This window comes from Pseudophryne corroboree, chromosome 7 (genome assembly GCF_028390025.1).
Source record: "Pseudophryne corroboree isolate aPseCor3 chromosome 7, aPseCor3.hap2, whole genome shotgun sequence".
Classification (NCBI taxonomy): Eukaryota; Metazoa; Chordata; class Amphibia; order Anura; family Myobatrachidae; genus Pseudophryne; species Pseudophryne corroboree.
This window is the reverse complement of record NC_086450.1, coordinates 13,329,240-13,341,927: the sequence shown is the minus strand read 5'-3', so window position 1 is coordinate 13,341,927 and position 12,688 is coordinate 13,329,240. Positions and strand designations below refer to the sequence as shown.

General features: G+C 51.5%; 1 protein-coding gene across 2 annotated transcripts in view; it reads left to right on the top strand.

Annotated features, from left to right (window-relative positions):
- Positions 1 to 12,688, top strand: part of ZDBF2 (zinc finger DBF-type containing 2) — a 109,999-nt gene that overhangs the window by 41,768 nt on the left and 55,543 nt on the right. For both annotated transcript variants that reach the window (XM_063932702.1, XM_063932703.1), the window contains 2 exons: positions 9,098 to 9,197; positions 10,113 to 10,240. In XM_063932702.1, the coding sequence (XP_063788772.1) occupies positions 9,098 to 9,197; positions 10,113 to 10,240 (228 nt within the window). The remainder of the gene's footprint in view (positions 1 to 9,097; positions 9,198 to 10,112; positions 10,241 to 12,688) is intronic.

Genomic DNA, 12,688 nt, shown 5'->3' with positions numbered 1-12,688 from the left:
TTCTGCATTTTCCCCGGACTGATGCAAAACTTCCTCCTTCCTTAGCTGCTAATTAGAGACATCTAATTATTTTTAGATGCATCTTCTCCATTGCAGACTGACAGTGATGTGTGTTCATGTGCAGTAGTTGATCCTCTTAAATCATTTTTTGGTTTTAGATTCTGTGACATACGGTAGAAATAAAAACAAAGGGCCTGATTCATATCCGGTCGGTACTGCTGCCATGCTATTCTGCCCCCGTCTGGGGGGGTGGGGGCCTTGTATGTGAAAACGGAGGTGTGTCGCCGCCATTTAGGGGGTGGGAAGAGGTTGGGAATCTCCGTCGTAAGAGAGAGAATTCCTGGCTTCTGCGACGGGTGCCGTTAGCCGCGCCATGGTGTCTCAGTGGGATCACTACTGCAGCAGGAGGCGTCTGCTTGTAATAAACGCCTCCTGCTGCATCACCATACAGTGCTACCATACAGTGATAGCACCTCCAACCACATCTGAATCAGGCTCCAGTATTCTTTTCTATCTTTAACATATAATATACATTCTTTTACACTTTTGTGCTAATAATCATGTGATGTTCCCTGGCTCAGCTTTCAGCCTGTCGGAGGCACAGACTGCTACGTTATAAAATGGAGATTATTGGAATCTGATGACGTTTTCTCAGTTGCTGTAAATTTGGATTTCCTCTGTATACATATCACAGTGTTTATATGCATGGAGTGTCGCCCCAAGTGTTCTGTCGGATCCGTTCTGGTCAGCCTATATGGGGGCATATTGGATACCATTGATTATGTGTTTATCAGATCACAGAACCATGGATTATTGTGAGAACCCCGTGTGGGCGTTACAAAGCGGGCCTACTCTGGTGATTATAGTGCCCCTGTTCCTTGGACTCATTGTACAGTGCCTTCTGTATGAAACATGCTAAAAGACTTATTTTATAAGGATTACGGTCACACTGAAACAACGCATCTTACATTCATCAGGAAAAGTTATTGTCTCCTGATCATCCATCATTTTTACTGTTTACAACGTGGGAGCGCCGTATAATCAGATTGCGGAATAATCCATGTTACACTTGCTGAACAAATCAGGCCATACAGTAGGTGTAAACTAGGCCGTACAGTAGGTGGAAGCTAGGCCGTACAGTAGGTGGAAGCTAGGCCGTACAGTAGGTGGAAGCTAGGCCGTACAGCAGGTGTAAGATAGGCCGTACAGCAGGTGGAAACTAGGCCGTACAGTAGGTTTAAACTAGGCCGTACAGCAGGTGTAAGCTAGGCCGTACAGCAGGTGTAAGCTAGGCCGTACAGTAGGTTTAAACTAGGCCGTACAGTAGGTTTAAACTAGGCCGTACAGTAGGTGTAATCTAGGCCGTACAGCAGGTGTAATCTAGGCCGTACAGCAGGTGTAAGCTAGGCCGTACAGTAGGTTTAAACTAGGCCGTACAGCAGGTGGAAGCTAGGCCGTACAGCAGGTGTAATCTAGGCCGTACAGCAGGTGTAAGCTAGGCCGTACAGTAGGTTTAAACTAGGCCGTACAGCAGGTGGAAGCTAGGCCGTACAGCAGGTGTAATCTAGGCCGTACAGCGTGTGGAAGCTAGGCCGTACAGCAGGTGGAAGCTAGGCCGCACAGCGTGTGGAAGCTAGGCCGCACAGCAGGTGGAAGCTAGGCCGCACAGCAGGTGGAAGCTAGGCCGTACAGCGTGTGGAAGCTAGGCCGTACAGCGTGTGGAAGCTAGGCCGTACAGCGTGTGGAAGCTAGGCCGTACAGCGTGTGGAAGCTAGGCCGTACAGCAGGTGTAAGCTAGGCCGTACAGTAGGTTTAAACTAGGCCGTACAGTAGGTTTAAACTAGGCCGTACAGTAGGTGTAATCTAGGCCGTACAGCAGGTGTAAGCTAGGCCGTACAGTAGGTTTAAACTAGGCCGTACAGCAGGTGGAAGCTAGGCCGTACAGTAGGTGTAATCTAGGCCGTACAGCAGGTGTAAGCTAGGCCGTACAGTAGGTTTAAACTAGGCCGTACAGCAGGTGGAAGCTAGGCCGTACAGCAGGTGTAATCTAGGCCGTACAGCAGGTGTAAGCTAGGCCGTACAGTAGGTTTAAACTAGGCCGTACAGCAGGTGTAATCTAGGCCGTACAGCGTGTGGAAGCTAGGCCGTACAGCAGGTGGAAGCTAGGCCGTACAGCGTGTGGAAGCTAGGCCGTACAGCAGGTGGAAGCTAGGCCGTACAGCGTGTGGAAGCTAGGCCGTACAGCAGGTGGAAGCTAGGCCGTACAGCAGGTGGAAGCTAGGCCGTACAGCGTGTGGAAGCTAGGCCGTACAGCAGGTGGAAGCTAGGCCGTACAGCAGGTGGAAGCTAGGCCGTACAGTAGTTGTAAGATAATAGTGCTGGGTGTTCTATATCACTAGCAGCACAATGTTGCTTGGTGTAGTGTATTGATGCTTCTCCTGGCATCATATCCTCTTGTCATTGTTCCTGACGGGGCGTGCCATGTAACCAATAAGGGCAAAATTACCCCTTCACCTGCACACAGGAGGCAGACATGCTGGGGTCTGAACCAAGGTTTATAAGCACAGACTGTGTCTATTCAGTAGGAGGTCACTACTTCCTAGTAAAGTGATATTGGCTCCTCCCACAGGTGAGCTGTCTCCGCCTATATATGACAGGTGCAGGATCCCCGACATAAAATATACCCTTTTCTCCTGCAATTAAATGAGTCTTCTTATTTATTCCATACATTGCAGCAGCCGGTTGGATGATGCAGTGATGCGCAGATCCGCAGTTACAGGCGTAGGGGCTTACGTAGCAGCCTGCGAGATGGAGACGTGGACGCTATTCCGCCCAATCTACCTGTATTTGTAAAAGCGGCTATTAATTGAAAGGCAAAACCTGTCTGGCTTTGTATTTTGAATGATAAATCCGGAATGGCATCTCGCAGGCTATGACCTAAGCCCCATAGTTCTATATCTTTAGTAGTGCTAAGTCTGACACTCAGCATCCTAAAGACTCGCGCGCTGAGGTTCTGGCCCTAGACGTCAGTGCGAGCGGTTAGCGATAACAAGTAACACGTCTGTGGCCCTATGTACAGCAGGGGCCCGTGGTGACCACTCACTGCTGCTTCACCCCCCGGAGCGCCTAGCCGCCGTCAGTGCGAGCGGTCAGCTATAACGGATAACTTGTATGTGGAAATCACCTTACCGTTAGAGAACCATGTGATTTGGTATCTGCTGTATAATATGTTTGTGTTACAGTAGCTGACTATCCACATAAGACCCTAAGTATACTCATTATTTATTTATTACCAGTTATTTATATAGCGCACACATATTCCACAGCTCTTTACAGAGAATATTTGGCCATTCACATCAGTCCCTGCCCCAGTGGAGCTTACACTCTATATTCCCTATCACATGTACACACACATTCACGCTAGGGTTAATTTCTCTGACATCCTAGTGGATGCTGGGACTCCGTCAGGACCATGGGGAATAGCGGCTCCACAGGAGACAAGGCACAAAAGTAAAAGCTTTAGGATCAGGTGGTGTGCACTGGCTCCTCCCCCTATGACCCTCCTCCAAGCCTCAGTTAGGTTTTTGTGCCCGTCCGAGCAGGGTGCAATCTAGGTGGCTCTCCTAAAGAGCTGCTTAGAGTAAAAGTTTTGATAGTTTTATTATTTTACAGTGAGTCCTGCTGGCAACAGGCTCACTGCAACGAGGGACCTAGGGGAGAAGAAGTGAACTCACCTGCATGCAGGATGGATTTGCTTCTTAGGCTACTGGACACTAGCTCCAGAGGGACGATCACAGGTACAGCCTGGATGGGTCACCGGAGCCGCGCCGCCGACCCCCTTGCAGATGCCGAAGTAAGAAGAGGTCCAGAAACCGGCGGCTGAAGGCTTTTCAGTCTTCATGAGGTAGCGCACAGCACTGCAGCTGTGCGCCATTGCTCTCAGCACACTTCACACCAACGGTCACTGAGGGTGCAGGGCGCTGGGGGGGGCGCCCTGGGCAGCAATGTTAATACCTTTTCTGGCTAAAAAGAATACATCACATATAGTCCCTGAGGCTACATGGATGTATTTCACCCCTGCCAGGTCTCAGAAAAACCGGGAGAAGAGCCCGCCGGAATAGGGGGCGGGGCCTATCTCCTCAGCACACAGCGCCATTTTCCCTCACAGAACTGCTGGTGGGAAGGCTCCCAGGCTCTCCCGTGCACTGCACTACAGAAACAGGGTTAAAACAGAGAGGGGGGGCACTTATTTGGCGATATGATTATATATTAAGATGCTATAAGGGAAAACACTTATATAAAGGTTGTCCCTTATAATTATAGCGTTTTGGTGTGTGCTGGCAAACGCTCCCTCTGTCTCCCCAAAGGGCTAGTGGGGTCCTGTCCTCTATCAGAGCATTCCCTGTGTGTGTGCTGTGTGTCGGTACGTGTGTGTCGACATGTATGAGGACGATGTTGGTGAGGAGGCGGAGCAATTGCCTGTAATGGTGATGTCACTCTCTAGGGAGTCGACACCGGAACGGATGGCTTATTTAAGGAATTACGTGATAATGTCAACACGCTTCAAGGTCGGTTGACGACATGAGACGGCCGGCAAACAAATTAGTACCTGTCCAGGCGTCTCAAACACCGTCAGGGACTTTAAAACGCCCATTTACCTCAGTCGGTCGACATAGACACAGACACGGACACTGACTCCAGTGTCGACGGTGAAGAAACAAACGTATTTTCCTTTAGGGCCACACGTTACATGTTAAGGGCAATGAAGGAGGTGTTACATATTTCTGATACTACAAGTACCACAAAAAAGGGTATTATGTGGGTGTGAAAAAACTACATGTAGTTTTTCCTGAATCAGATAAATTAAATGAAGTGTGTGATGATGCGTGGGTTTCCCCCGATAGAAAATTATTGGCGGTATACCCTTTCCCGCCAGAAGTTAGGGCGCGTTGGGAAACACCCCTTAGGGTGGATAAGGCGCTCACACGCTTATCAAAACAAGTGGCGGTACCGTCTCCAGATACGGCCGCCCTCAAGGAGCCAGCTGATAGGAGGCGGGAAAATATCCTAAAAAGTATATACACACATACTGGTGTTATACTGCGACCAGCTATCGCCTCAGCCTGGATGTGCAGCGCTGGGGTGGCTTGGTCGGATTCCCTGACTGAAAATATTGATACCCTTGACAGGGACAGTATTTTATTGACTATAGAGCACAGAGAGATATTTGCACTCTGGCATCAAGAGTAAGTGCGATGTCCATATCTGCCAAAAGATGTTTATGGACACGACAGTGGTCAGGTGATGCAGATTCCAAACGGCACATGGAAGTATTGCCGTATAAAGGGGAGGAGTTATTTGGGGTCGGTCCATCGGACCTGGTGGCCACGGCAACAGCTGGAAAATCCACCTTTTTTACCCTAAGTCACATCTCAGCAGAAAAAGACACCGTCTTTTCAGCCTCAGTCCTTTCGTCCCCATAAGGGCAAGCGGGCAAAAGGCCAGTCATATCTGCCCAGGGATAGAGGAAAGGGAAGAAGACTGCAGCAGGCTGCCCATTCCCAGGAACAGAAGCCTTCCACCGCTTCTGCCAAGTCCTCAGCATGACGCTGGGGCCGTACAGGACCCCTGGATCCTACAAGTAGTATCCCAGGGGTAAAGATTGGAAATTCGAGACGTCTCCCCCTCGCAGGTTCCTGAAGTCTGCTTTACCAACGTCTCCCTCCGACAGGGAGGCAGTATTGGAAACAATTCACAAGCTGTATTCCCAGCAGGTGATAATCAAAGTACTCCTCCTACAACAAGGAAAGGGGTATTATTCCACACTATATTGTGGTACTGAAGCCAGACGGCTCGGTGAGACCTATTCTAAATCTGAAATATTTGAACACTTACATACAAAGGTTCAAATCAAGATGGAGTCACTCAGAGCAGTGATAGCGAACCAGGAAGAAGGGGACTATATGGTGTCCCGGGACATCAGGGATGCTTCCTTCATGTCCCAATTTGCCCTTCTCACTAAGGGTACCTCAGGTTCGTGGTACAGAACTGTCACTATCAGTTTCAGACGATGCCGGTTGGATTGTCCACGGCACCCCGGGTCTTTACCAAGGTAATGGCCGAAATGATGATTCTTCTTCAAAGAAAATGGACGATATCCTGATAAGGGCAAGGTCCAGAGAACAGTTGGAGGTCGCAGTAGCACTATCTCAAGTAGTTCTACGACAGCATGGGTGGATTCTAAATATTCCAAAACCGCAGCTGTTTCCGACGACAATTTGCTGTTCCTAGGGATGATTCTGGACACAGTCCAGAAAAGGGTGTTTCTCCCGGAGAAGAAAGCAAGGGAGTTATCCGAGCTAGTCAGGAACCTCCTAAAACCAGGAAAAGTGTCAGTGCATCATTGCACAAGGGTCCTGGGAAAAATGGTGGCTTCTTACGAAGCGATTCCATTCGGCAGTTTTCACGCAAGAACTTTTCAGTGGGATCTGCTGGAAAAATGGTCCGGATCGCATCTTCAGATGCATCAGCGGATAACCCTGTCTCCAAGGACAAGGGTGTTTCTTCTGCGGTGGCTGCAGAGTGCTCATCTACTAAAGGGCCGCAGATTCGGCATTCAGGACTGGGTCCTGGTGACCACGGATGCCAGCCGGAGAGGCTGGGGAGCAGTCACACAGGGAAAAAATTTCCAGGGAGTGTGATCAAGTCTGGAGACTTCTCTCCACATAAAACAATTGCTCTAAGCTTAGCAGGACCTCTGCTTCAAGGTCAGCCGGTATTGATCCAGTGGGACAACATCACGGCAGTCGCCCACGTAAACAGACAGGGCGGCACAAGAAGCAAGAGGGAAATGGCAGAAACTGCAAAGATTCTTCGCTGGGCGGAAAATCATGGGATAACACTGTCAGCAGTGTTCATGCCGGGAGTGGACAACTGGGAAGCAGACTTCCTCAGCAGACACGACCTCCACCTGGGAGAGTGGGGACTTCATCGGGAAGTCTTCCACATGATTGTGAACCGTTGGGAAAGACCAAAGGTGGACATGATGGCGTCCCGCCTGAACACAAGAGACTCTCAGGCAATAGCTGTGGACGTTCTGGTAACACAGTGGGTGTACCAGTCGGTGTATGTGTTCCCTCCTCTGCTTATCATACTCAAGGTACTGAGAATTATAAGACGTAGAGGAGTAAGAACTATACTCGTGGCTCCAGATTGGCCAAGAAGGACTTGGTACCCGGAACTTCAAAAAATACTCACAGAGGACTCATGGCCTCTGCCGCTAAGAAGGGACTTGCTTCAGCAATTACCATGTCTGTTCCAAGACTTACCGCGGCTGCGTTTGACGGCATGGCGGTGGAACGCCGGATCCTAAGGGAAAAAGGCATTCCGGAAGAGGTCATTCCTACCCTGGTCAAAGCCAGGAAGGAGGTGACCGCACAACATTATCACCACATGTGGCGAAAATATGTTGCGTGGGGTGAGGCCAGGAAGGCCCCACGAAGAAATTTCAACTCGGTCGATTCCTGCATTTCCTACAAACAGGAGTGTCTATGGGCCTCAAATTGGGGTCCATTAAGGTTCAAATTTCGGCCCTGTCAATTTTCTTCCAGAAAGAATTGGCTTCACTTCCTGAAGTCCAGAAGTTTGTCAAGGGAGTATTGCATATACAACCCCCTTTTGTGCCTCCAGTGGCACTGTGGGATCTCAACGTAGTTCTGGGATTCCTCAAATCACATTGGTTTAAACCGCTCAAATCTGTGGATTTGAAATATCTCACATGAAAAGTGACCATGATGTTGGCCCTGGCCTCGGCCAGGCGAGTGTCAGAATTGGTGGCTTTGTCTCACAAAAGCCCATATCTGATTGTCCATTCGGACAGGGCAGAGCTGCGGACTCGTCCCCAGTTTCTCCCTAAGGTGGTGTCAGCGTTTCACCTGAACCAGTTTATTGTGGTACCTGCGGCTATTAGGGACTTGGAGGACTCCAAGTTGCTAGATGTTGTCAGGGCCCTGAAAATATAGGTTTCCAGGACGGCTGGAGTCAGGAAAACTGACTTGCTGTTATCCTGTATGCACCCAACAAACTGGGTGCTCCTGCTTATAAGCAGACGATTGCTAGTTGGATGTGTAGTACAGTTCAGCTTGCACATTCTGTGGCAGGCCTGCCACAGCCAAAATATGTAAATGCCCATTTCACAAGGAAGGTGGGCTCATCTTGGGCGGCGGCCCGAGGGGTCTCGGCTTTACAACTTTGCCGAGCAGCTACTTGGTCAGGAGCAAACATGTTTGCTAAATTCTACAAATTTGATACCCTGGCTGAGGAGGACCTGGAGTTCTCTCATTCGGTGCTGCAGAGTCATCCGCACTCTCCCGCCCGTTTGGGAGCTTTGGTATAATCCCCATGGTCCTGACGGAGTCCCAGCATCCACTAGGACGTCAGAGAAAATAAGAATTTACTTACCGATAATTCTATTTCTCGTAGTCCGTAGTGGATGCTGGGCGCCCATCCCAAGTGCGGATTGACTGCAATACTTGTACATAGTTATTGTTACAAAAATCGGGTTATTATTGTTGTGAGCCATCTTTTCAGAGGCTCCGCTGTTATCATGCTGTTAACTGGGTTCAGATCACAGGTTGTACAGTGTGATTGGTGTGGCTGGTATGAGTCTTACCCGGGATTCAAAATCCTTCCTTATTGTGTACGCTCGTCCGGGCACAGTATCCTAACTGAGGCTTGGAGGAGGGTCATAGGGGGAGGAGCCAGTGCACACCACCTGATCCTAAAGCTTTTACTTTTGTGCCCTGTCTCCTGCGGAGCCGCTATTCCCCATGGTCCTGACGGAGTCCCAGCATCCACTACGGACTACGAGAAATAGAATTATCGGTAAGTAAATTCTTATTTTTGTTGGCATCCAATTAACCTACCAGTATATTTTTGGATTGTGGGAGGAAACCCACGCTAGTATGGGGAGAATATACAAACTCCACACAGAGTGGCCATGGTGGGAATCGAACCCATGATCTCAGTGCTGTGAGGCAGTAATGCTAACCATTACACCATCCGTGCTGCCATACTCATGTTCATTTTGTTTTCCCAGTGAACATGCAGAAATTCCTGCGCATCCGGGAGGCAGTCCAGTGCAGTCCAGGCAGGGGTACTGCAGCTGCTGCCAAGTGCACTACATGAACCTAGAAAAGGTAAGGCGCATTTAGCCGGCGCTGGGAGCAGGGGTACAGCTTATGTAGAACTATACGGTTTTGCTGGTTTGGTATGCTACAACTGTAGCAAGGCGTGCTGGGATGTGTAGTACCATAGCAGCTGGTGTGTCACACATTGTCTACCCCTACAGTGGAGAATGAAGTGGTCATACCGTGGTGTACAGTGGGCTCCCATTGTTTCTCCGTGCACCTACAGCAGCGACTATTGGCTTTTAAATGCACGATTACCGTCCGTAGACACAACTGGATTCTGGGGGTCATTCCGACCTGATCGCACGATAGGTGTTTTCGCTGTGGTGCGATCAGGTCAAAGCTCGGCAAAACTGCGCATGCGTATGCACCGCAATGCGCAGGCGCGTCGTACGGGTACAAAGCGGATCGTTGCTGAGCGATGGATTTAACAAAGAATCCATTCGCAGAGCCGATCGCAAGGAGATTGACAGGAAGAAGGCGTTTGTGGGTGGCAACTGACCGTTTTCTGGGAGTGGTTGGAAAAACACAGGCGTGTCCAAGCGTTTGCAGGGCGGGTGTCTGACGTCAATTCCGGGCCCGGACAGGCTGAAGTGATCGCAGCGGCTGAGTAAGTTCAAACCTACTCAGAAACTGCACAAAACTTTTTTGTACCGCTCGGCTGCACATGCGATCGCACACTTGCAAAGCGAAAATACACTCCCCATAGGCGGCGACTATCTGATCGCAGCGCTGCAAAAAATAGCTAGCGACCGATCAACTCGGAATGACCCGCACTGTCCATTGTAAATATCCAGAAGACGTAAATTTAAGTAAATGTGACGGAAGCAGCTACAGTGTAAATGGGATCTGTAAGCAGCAGAGGAGATGAATCGCCTGCACCGTGTTATTCTGTCTTTATTAAATGTTTCATTGTTGTTCCAGCATCTTGCAAGTGACCAGCACAGGCAGCTTTCCGTCTGTAAGCGGAACCGCGTCAGCGGCAGTATGATGATGGAGCGTTTTCTGCAGGACGTGCACCTCTACCACCCCCAAAATTACCACGACACAAGGTGAGATTTATGGTGCGGCGAGTCATAACGTCTTGTGACTGAATATGACCCATGTGCGTGGCTTGTTTCTGCAGCGTGACAGAAGCCGCAATCGGCGTTTACATCAGAAAGTTCCCTTTATGTTATATATGTGGCAGACCTTGTAGCTATGTATTATTATTCTTGTATGCATTTATTCCTCTGAAAGCATGATTTGTCATGTGCCCGCATACTGGCAGCTGTGCTACATCCCGCCCTCCTGCACCCGCATACTGGCAGCTGTGCTACATCCCGCCCTCCTGTGCCCGCATACTGGCAGCTGTGCTACATCCCATCCCCCTGTGCCCGAATACTGGCAGCTGTGCTACATCCTGCCCCTGCATACTGACAGCTGTGCTACATCCTGCCCCTGCATACTGGCAGCCTCTGCTACATCCCGCCCACATACTGGCAGCTGTACTACATCCTGCCCCTGCATACTGGCAGCTGTGCTTCATCCCGCCCTCCTGCGCCCGCATACAGGCAGCTGTGCTACATCCTGCCCCTGCACACTGGCAGCTGTGCTACATCCCGCCCACATACTGGCAGCTGTGCTACATCCTGCCTCTGCATACTGGCAGCTGTGCTACATCCCGCCCACATACTGGCAGCTGTGCTACAACCTGCCCTCCTGCGCCCACATACAGGCAGCTGTGCTACATCCCACCCTCCTGCGCCCGCACACAGTCAGCTGTGCTACATCCCGCCCTCCTGCGCCCGCATACAGGCAGCTGTGCTACATCCCGCCCGCATACTGGCAGCTGTGATACATCCCACCCTCCTGCACCCACATACAGGCAGCTGTGCTACATCCCGCCCTCCTGCAGCTGCATACTGGCAGCTGTGCTACATCCCGCCCTCCTGCACCCACGTACAGGCAGCTGTGATACATCCCGCCCACCTGCATACTGGCAGCTGTGCTACATCCCGCCCTCCTGCACCTGCATACAGGCAGCTGTGCTACATCCCGCCCTTCTGCACCCACATACAGGCAGCTGTGATACATCCCGCCCTCCTGCACCTGCATACAGGCAGCTGTGCTACATCCCGCCCGCATACTGGCAGCTGTGATACATCCCGCTCTCCTGCACCTGCATACAGGCAGCTGTGATACATCCTGCCCCCCTGCACCCGCATACAGGCAGCTGTGCTACATCCCACCCTCCGGCACCCGTATACAGGCAGCTGTGCTACATCCCGCCCGCATACTGGCAGCTGTGATACATCCCGCCCTCCTGCGCCCACATACAGGCAGTTTTGCTACATCCGGCCCGCATACTGGCAGCTGTGCTACATCCCGCCCTCCTGCCCCACATACTGGCAGCTGTGTTGCATCCCGCCCTCCTGCGCCCACATACTGACAGCTGTTATATATCCTTCCCTCCTGTGCCCGCATACTGGCAGCTGTGCTACATCCTGCCCTCCTGCGTCCACATACTGGCAGCTGTGATACATCCTGCCCCCCTGCACCCGCATACAGGCAGCTGTGCTACATCCCGCCCTCCGGCACCCGCATACAGGCAGCTGTGCTACATCCCGCCCGCATACTGGCAGCTGTGATACATCCCGCCCTCCTGCGCCCACATACAGGCAGTTTTGCTACATCCGGCCCGCATACTGGCAGCTGTGCTACATCCCGCCCTCCTGCCCCACATACTGGCAGCTGTGTTACATCCCGCCCTCCTGCGCCCACATACTGACAGCTGTTATATATCCTTCCCTCCTGTGCCCGCATACTGGCAGCTGTGCTACATCCTGCCCTCCTGCGTCCACATACTGGCAGCTGTGATACATCCTGCCCCTCTGCACCCGCATACAGGCAGCTGTGCTACATACCGCCCTCCGGCACCCGCATACAGGCAGCTGTGCTACATCCCGCCCGCATACTGGCAGCTGTGATACATCCCGCCCTCCTGCGCCCACATACAGGCAGTTTTGCTACATCCGGCCCGCATACTGGCAGCTGTGCTACATCCCGCCCTCCTGCCCTACATACTGGCAGCTGTGTTACATCCCGCCCTCCTGCGCCCACATACTGACAGCTGTTATATATCCTTCCCTCCTGTGCCAGCATACTGGCAGCTGTGCTACATCCTGCCCTCCTGCGCCCACATACTGGCAGCTGTGATACATCCGGCCCTCCTGCGCCTGCATACTGGCAGCTTTGATACATCCCGCCCTCCTGCGCCCACATACAGGCAGTTTTGCTACATCCGGCCCGCATACTGGCAGCTGTGCTACATCCCGCCCTCCTGCCCCACATACTGGCAGCTGTGCTTTATCCCGCCCTCCTGCGCCCACATACTGGCAGCTGTGCTACATCCCGGCCTCCTGTGCCCGCATACTGGCAGCTGTGCTACATCCTGCCCTCTTGCGCCCGCATACTGGCAGCTGTGATACATCCCGCACTCCTGCACCCACATACAGGCA